Here is a 6,668-nt window from a genome sequence, read left to right as displayed (position 1 = left end):
CGGTCGGCCGCCTCCTTCTGGCGGCCCTCGCCGCCCTCGCCGCCGTCGACAAAGGCCTCCCAGGCGGCGGTCGACGACGACGACGACGACGACGACGGGGGGGCAGCAGGTCAGCAGGCGCAGGGCGACCTCGGTGCGGTAGCACGCCGTCTGGCGGTCGAGCGCGTAGTTGCCCAGGAAGTCGCGGGCCTCGAGCAGGTCGCGCTGGCGGGCCGAGAGGCGCGGCAGGAGGACGTCGTCGAGGCAGACCTCGTCGAAGCGGTTGCCGCCGCCGTCGCCATCGCCGTCGAGGACGAAGCCGTACTCGGCCAGCAAAAAGTCGTTGCTGTGGTTGCCGTAGCAGATGGAGAGCTCGGCGCCGGCCTCGTGGGCGGCGCCGCTTCGGACGGTAAAGTCGGCGTCGCCAAAGGCCACGGGGCAGCAGCCGCCGCCGGTGGCGTGGTTGAAGAGGTCCGCCACGGGCTGCAGCACCATGCGGTCCTCGCGCGGGAGCCGGGCCGTGCGCGCGTCGACGTAGTAGAAGGTGCGCGTGTTGGCCAGCAGCCAGGCGTACCTGTACCGGGCCTCGTCCAGGGGCTGCGTATCGTGGTGTTGTTGCTGCTGTTGTTGTTGCGAGTCCTGCTTGGCGTCGGTGTCGGCGGGGGAGGAGCTGGGGATGGGCGTGGCGGGGGCCACGGTGGCGGGCCGGGGCAGGGAGAAGGCCGCGGCGGAGACGGCTTCCCAGTCGCGGGCAAACTTTGCCCTCTGCTTGCGCAGCAGCTCGGCGGCGCGGCGGGGGAGCAGGTCCTGCAGCTCCCGGGGCCAGCAGAAGGGCATGGCCTCGACGTCGGCCGGGCTCGGCAGCACCGCGTTCCACTCGTCGTACCGGCCCGACGCGTCCAGGGCCAGATCGGCCGCCAGCAGCCCGTGCACACTGATGGTGCGCGGCAGCCTTCGCGTGATCTCCTTGGGCACCGTGAACTTTGTCCGGAGCGCCGTGGTCGGCACCCTGAGGAGGAGCTCGCCTTCCTGTTGAGCGGGTGGGTTGGACCCCGAGTTAGCGGCTTGTATATGTGATTTCGGGAGATCCAGACGGGTATATCTACCTTTAACTTTCTGGTCGCGATGATGCCTATGCCTCGGCCAGGGATGCGGTCTGGTCGGATGCCCCTGAGCTCTATGCCTTGTGCCTCTGCCCACTGCAGAAGTAGCTCGTGGGACTCCATGGCTTGCTTATCTGCTTATAGCTCTAGATATTATGCAGTGTTTTATGTGTATAGGTAGGTAGCAAGCTGATAGCTCGGGCGAGCCTGAAGAGCCTGAGGATGAGCCACTGCGCTTTTTCAGGCGGCTTTCTTGGAAATGCAAGCAGACGCGGACCCAGGTCTTTGGCGTAATCGCATCTTGGATAGCTGAGCTGGTAGTGGTCAGGCCGTGACTCACTCTTCAGATTGGCATGCACGTCTCTTCTCCCTTGACGGCATGGCGGCGGTCGCTTGAGGGCAAGGGAGAAATCATGGAGTAGCTCCCGGGAGACGGCATCGCTGCGCACGGCCGAGTCTCCACTTTCCCGATGTGGGTCTGGCAGGCGTCCCCTGCCGTTTGTCTTGGCCGGAATTGAATTCGCGATGGACTGCGATTCCGTGCAGATTATCGAACCACTGAGCTCCCGAAAAAAAGACGCGGGTAGAAACAACCATGCCTCCGCTGTCTGTTTTGCTGTCCGATTGAGCAACCGCAAACATGAACGTCTCGCCAGTCCGAAGCAGCCTCAGGGCTCTTTCTCGAGGCCCCGCCTGCCAGAGGCTTGCCCTCGTCGCATTTCCGGGCACTTCGGTCGCCGCCCGCCGCCGGCAGAGCTTCTCGGTCCTGAACCGCCCGCCGCCAAACTATCCCGGCCATGTCCCGCTCACCGGCCTCGAGCGAGCCGGGCTTGCCATCGGCTCCGGACTGTGGTCCATCATCGACCCAAGGCGAGGAGGTGGGCTAACAGCCATCACATCACAGCACCGCAACTCTCCGTCTGGCAGGAACTAAAAAAACCGAACGCTCTTCACGCACCCCCCTTTCTCCCCCACTCCAGACCTGATCGCCGCCTTTGCCGAGGCGACAGCCACGCCCTACTTCGTCCCGCGCCTGCGCGACGCCATGCTCTCGCACCCGACCGGCCGCCGCATCCTCCGCGACCGCCCGCGCATCACGTCCGCCTCGCTCGACCTCCCCCGCCTGCGCGCCCTGCCCGCGGGCACCGTGGGGCGCACCTACGTCGGGTGGCTGGACCGCGAGGGCGTGACGCCCGACACGCGCGCGGCCGTGCGCCACGTCGACGACGAGGAGTGCGCCTACGTGCTGCAGCGCTACCGCGAGTGCCACGACTTCTACCACGCCCTGACGGGCCTGCCCGCCGTGCGCGAGGGCGAGGTCGCCCTCAAGGCCTTTGAGTTCTGCAACACCCTGCTGCCCATGACGGGGCTTGCCACCCTGGCCGCCTTCACGCTCAAGCCCGGCGAGAGGGGGCGTTTCGTGAGCACGTACCTGCCCTGGGCCGTTCGCAACGGCCTGCGGTCCGCCGACGTCATCAACGTCTACTGGGAGGAGGTGCTCGAGTGGGACGTCGTCGACCTGCGCCGCGAGCTGGGCGTCGAGGCGCCCCCGGACATGCGGGACGCGCGCAGGCGCGAGAGGGAGGAGAGGCGCAGGCGGAAGCAGATGGCCGAGGCGGCTGCGCGCCCGCACGAGGCTCCCATATCATCAACGGCTCCACCTTCGGAGTCGGGTCCGGTCATATGACTACGACTGGCACATGAAAAGAGAGTGGCGAATAGAGAGAGAAAAAACGATTAATGTTGTACATTACTGTAAACTCATATCCACGGGAGAACACTTTGGGCTTAATATCTCATCTGACCAGTGGGTACCCTTGCGCGGGGAGAAAAACGTAGAAAGTAAAATTCGGCTCAAGCTCCGTCCCAGCCTCATAGATCTAGCAGGTCGTCGTCGTCCTCGTCGGCCCAGCCCTTGCGCCTGCTGACGACAATCTTCTCCTCCTCCTGCCTGTCCGAGACGGCGTTGAGCAGCTCCTTGAGCTGGTCCTCGGTGACCTTCTGCTGCAGCTGGCCCGACTGCGCCATCATGATCAGCCGGTTCTCCACCTCGGTCGCCCGCGACTCCTTGACGAGCCGGATGCGCCCCAGCCGGTCCATGGCCTCCGGGTGCAGGATCTGGTTGAGGATGCCGTTGCGGGCGTCGGCTGTGTGTGGCAGAGGAGGTGGGTATTAGTTGGTTGGGGGTGGGTGAGCCTGCGCAGCCTCGAGGGGTTCATGGCTTGATTTTACCTTCTTGCTGTCTGCGGCGAAGACAGGACACGAAAGTGTGTTTTTGTCAGTTTCGCTGCTCCTGTCTGGACGTGTTCGGACACCCCCGGAAAAAAGCCCATCGCTCACCTCTTCTGCTCTGCTTGTTGGGCCTGGCCGCCGCCGCCGCCAGCCTTGTTGCCTGCCCCACCCTGAGCCTTGAGCTGCTCGAGGCGAGCTTTGCGGATCTGGGGATGCACCACCGTCAGCGGCTGCGACTCAACTACCTATCCGTAAACACATAAGCCAGGGGAGAACCCAACCTGCTCCAAGTCTGCGTCTTCCATTTTGTTTGCTTAGCTAGCGCGATGAGTCTAGTTTGTGGATCGGTCTTTCCAGGTGTCGCGTGCTGCAATGGCGTCAATGTGAAGGTTCCCGAACGGTTGGGGGAGTGGGCTGCTACAAAAATCCTCCCCGCCGCGGGGACAGCCCGGATTGAAGCGTGGAATTTTAGTGGGCCAGCGCAACGAACCCAAAGCGGTAATCGTCAAGCGACGGAGCGCTGACAGCGCAAAGTTCGAGGAGATGGTTGTATCACGCGATGAATGAGACGTGAGAGAAATCCTGGATCTCAGTTGGATAGGAGCAGGAAGCCCGAAGCACCTGCCAGCCCCGGCCGTGTGTACAAAAAAGGCGGTTTGACGGAAGCCACAACGGTCGACGAGAATTCAGGAGGTCGCATTGTTGTTTATGTTGAGCGGGCAGCGATTTTTCTGGCCGCGAAAACGCAAATCTGGTGTTCCGTGGCGGCCAAGCATCCGGATCGCCCATTTTCGCGCAAGAGTTTCCTTGGTAAATTTAGTAAATTAACGAATCGGCAGCCATCATATCACACATCCATCTGATCAAATACTACGTCGACCCGGGCATGGAGTGTACGGGGGAAAAGCTACTGCGGCAGTGTATGGGCCTTGGGTGCCAAACAGCCTACGCCGGGCATATATACCCGAAAGCAATCCCCATCAGGTACATATACAACCCCCAGAAACGTGTTGTAAAAAGAAATCAACTAGCAAATGGCAATTCAATATGCTAGATCGCTAAATCACCATACCATATTTCACAATGGCATATACCAGCCCGACCCCAAAGGACCAAACCTCACTCTTTCTTTTAAGAGTAAGCATGATGTAGCCATGGGCACCCACATAGCCGCCCATGATTATGTTAAAAACTTCACCGACACCAAGATTTCCAAGACCATTTCGCAGGCCATAAATCCGATCTGACGCCGAGGGGGCGGCAAGTTTTGGGGCAGCCTGTTAAGGTTGTGTAGCTAAACAAGAGCCAGCTATACGAGGCACATGATATCGGCTCTGAGCATATAAACCAGGTGTGGCCGTACAGCGCAGCTAATACGGGGAGGAAGACGAGGAGGAAGACGAAGAGGGGAAAAGAAAAAAGAAAAAAGAAAAGCAAAAAAGCTTACTGCCCAGCCTCGAGGGTGGGCAGCTACGAAATTTCCCACTTGGGACGTTTTCTTCGCGACGGAAAATCCGACATAACCCCTACCGGGGATCGAACCCCAGCGCAAGAGGCTAACGTATCGGAGTACAGGTAGGGTCCCGGTGTCGACTCGACCCATCCTCATAACCGCTACACCAACTTGACCCCCGAGGTTCGATGCCTACCAGAACCTGGGCAATGGTTTATTAGGCATGGGCACAGATATGGCAGGCACGATGGGGCGCCTTGACAGGCGCGTATTGGTGCTGGCTTGGACTTTTGCGCACTTCCTTAAGCGCCCCTCACCAAGCAAATATTTGCGAGGCAGGTAGCTACTAAAGGAAGACGAGAGCAGATGAAACCTAACCGCCAACTCCAATAGCGAAGAGAGGAGGGCAGAATGACAGGAAGATGCCAGTATAAAAACAACGCCCACCGTCACGGACTGTCTGGCAAGCTCGGCGAGCATCCTAGGCCCTCCTAACCCTCAGCATCCTTCTTCAGCATCCATTCAGTCTAGAATCAGAATCTTCTGGTCTCCCGGCATCAACCTCGAGCTGATACCCGACTCCGCACGGCCACACCCAGGTTCGAACACAGGCCCAAAGGACATGGTATTCAGCGTCCTCGTTTCCTTTCGCCACAGCATGCACCCATCTAACAATCTTTGTCAAGATGTGCGGCTTTCACCACAACCACGGATCCAGATACCGCTGCAATGCTGCAGACTGCGGCTGCTCGCATTGCAGGCGGTCTGATTACTACGGCCCACCTGCTTGAAGCCATCGACGAGCAAGATCGAGGAAGTCCGACGAAGCCTCAAAGGGACGAAATGGAGGAGACGGCGGATATTGGAGAAATGCAACAGCACGAACTCTGGTAGAGGGGGGAGCAGAGAAGGACAAGAAACGTGGGGATGGAGAATAGGAACAAGGAGAAGGGGACATGACAAAACTTTGCCTCTTGGTGTGTAGACGCCCAAGCATCTAACACCATCTACACCTTGAACTACGTGCGGATTACAATGCTAATGTGGATCCAACGTTGCAAAACGAAACCTGCTCTAGTTTTGTAAGTACGGCTAGGTTCTTCTGCTCCCACGAGTAGCCCACGCACGCTCTCTGCGCCTAGCCGATGGCTGCGCCATGAGGCGGTGTTGTGGTACCAGAGCAAAAGATCTGGCTGTTTGACGTGGGCATTCGGAGGCAGCCCAGTGCATGCTTGACGCATCTCGGAGATTTGTGCTAAGACGAACTAAACCGCTGGAGCATCTCCACCAAGCTGTGACAAGCCCGGTACGTAGGCTTTTGACCTTGCCATCAAGTGGGCGCAAGGGGAATTCCTTAGTTTAGGTAGTGCCCACTTGACCATCCACTCGCAGCGAAGCAGCTCCGCCGTCGTCGGGCGCTCTTCGGGCTTGTACACCAGCATATACCGTAGCATTACCTTAAAGGCCAATGTGGAAGTGGGTGCGCATTGGGGAGTATGGCGCTATCCTTGGTAAAGTATTTTAACCGCCCCTTCCACTTGTCCCACCACTTCGGCGGAAGCTTCCCCAGGGTTAATACAAAATACCAAATTATTTGGTCGCTCTTGGTGTGGAAGGCGTCTTGGAAAGGCGGGCGCCACTGCAGATCTCCCATATGATGCAGGCTCGGGCCCATATGTCGGAGCCGAACGAGGGACAACGGCCCTTGTTATGCAGGGCCTCGGGCGCGGTAAAGCCCAGTAGAGGCTATATTTTGTGCATGCTGTCTGCGGTTATATGATATAACCCCCCGAAGTTTGCGATTATAATTTTGGTTTCCGATACAAAGCAGTATCTGGGCAGATTCCCGAGCCAGACCGCGAAGCTGACATGGGGTGGGACGACCGGGGGGGGGGGGGGGG

At 59.4% G+C, this 6,668-nt stretch overlaps 4 protein-coding genes across 4 annotated transcripts; 2 read left to right on the top strand and 2 right to left on the bottom strand.

Moving 5' to 3' along the window:
• Window positions 1-110: 110 nt before the first annotated feature.
• GGTG_11582 (hypothetical protein) lies at window positions 111-1,205 on the bottom strand (the record flags this gene model as incomplete). Its single annotated transcript, XM_009229473.1, has 3 exons — window positions 111-204; window positions 305-1,008; window positions 1,086-1,205. 3 exons carry the CDS (start codon window positions 1,203-1,205, stop codon window positions 111-113), a joined length of 918 nt encoding a protein of 305 aa, XP_009227737.1.
• A 517-nt stretch (window positions 1,206-1,722) lies between these two features.
• Window positions 1,723-2,769, top strand: GGTG_11581 (hypothetical protein; the record flags this gene model as incomplete). Its single annotated transcript, XM_009229472.1, has 2 exons — window positions 1,723-1,960; window positions 2,063-2,769. 2 exons carry the CDS (start codon window positions 1,723-1,725, stop codon window positions 2,767-2,769), a joined length of 945 nt encoding a protein of 314 aa, XP_009227736.1.
• Window positions 2,770-2,783: 14 nt separating this feature from the next.
• Window positions 2,784-3,679, bottom strand: GGTG_11580 (hypothetical protein). Its single transcript, XM_009229471.1, has 4 exons — window positions 3,596-3,679; window positions 3,423-3,520; window positions 3,315-3,325; window positions 2,784-3,229 (listed from the first exon to the last, which is right to left on the bottom strand). The coding sequence occupies exons 1-4, from the start codon at window positions 3,617-3,619 to the stop codon at window positions 2,955-2,957; spliced, it is 408 nt and encodes a 135-aa protein (XP_009227735.1). The 5' UTR covers window positions 3,620-3,679; the 3' UTR covers window positions 2,784-2,954.
• Window positions 3,680-5,105: 1,426 nt separating this feature from the next.
• GGTG_11579 (hypothetical protein) lies at window positions 5,106-6,132 on the top strand. Its single transcript, XM_009229470.1, has one exon. The coding sequence runs from the start codon at window positions 5,497-5,499 to the stop codon at window positions 5,659-5,661; it is 165 nt and encodes a 54-aa protein (XP_009227734.1). The 5' UTR covers window positions 5,106-5,496; the 3' UTR covers window positions 5,662-6,132.
• Window positions 6,133-6,668: the final 536 nt, after the last annotated feature.

This window comes from Gaeumannomyces tritici (genome assembly GCF_000145635.1).
Source record: "Gaeumannomyces tritici R3-111a-1 unplaced genomic scaffold supercont2.7, whole genome shotgun sequence".
Classification (NCBI taxonomy): domain Eukaryota; kingdom Fungi; phylum Ascomycota; class Sordariomycetes; order Magnaporthales; family Magnaporthaceae; genus Gaeumannomyces; species Gaeumannomyces tritici.
The sequence above is the reverse complement of the archived record's forward strand: the minus strand, read 5'-3'. Positions and strand labels throughout refer to the sequence as shown.

Coding starts and splice junctions, on each gene's coding strand:
- GGTG_11580 (XM_009229471.1), bottom strand. CDS start 3,619: ATGGAAGACGCAGACTTGGAGCAG. Junction 3,521..3,595: donor AAGACGCAGACTTGGAGCAG/GTTGGGTTCTCC, acceptor GTGCATCCCCAG/ATCCGCAAAGCTCGCCTCGA.
- GGTG_11579 (XM_009229470.1), top strand. CDS start 5,497: ATGCTGCAGACTGCGGCTGCTCGCATTGCAGGCGGTCTGATTACTACG.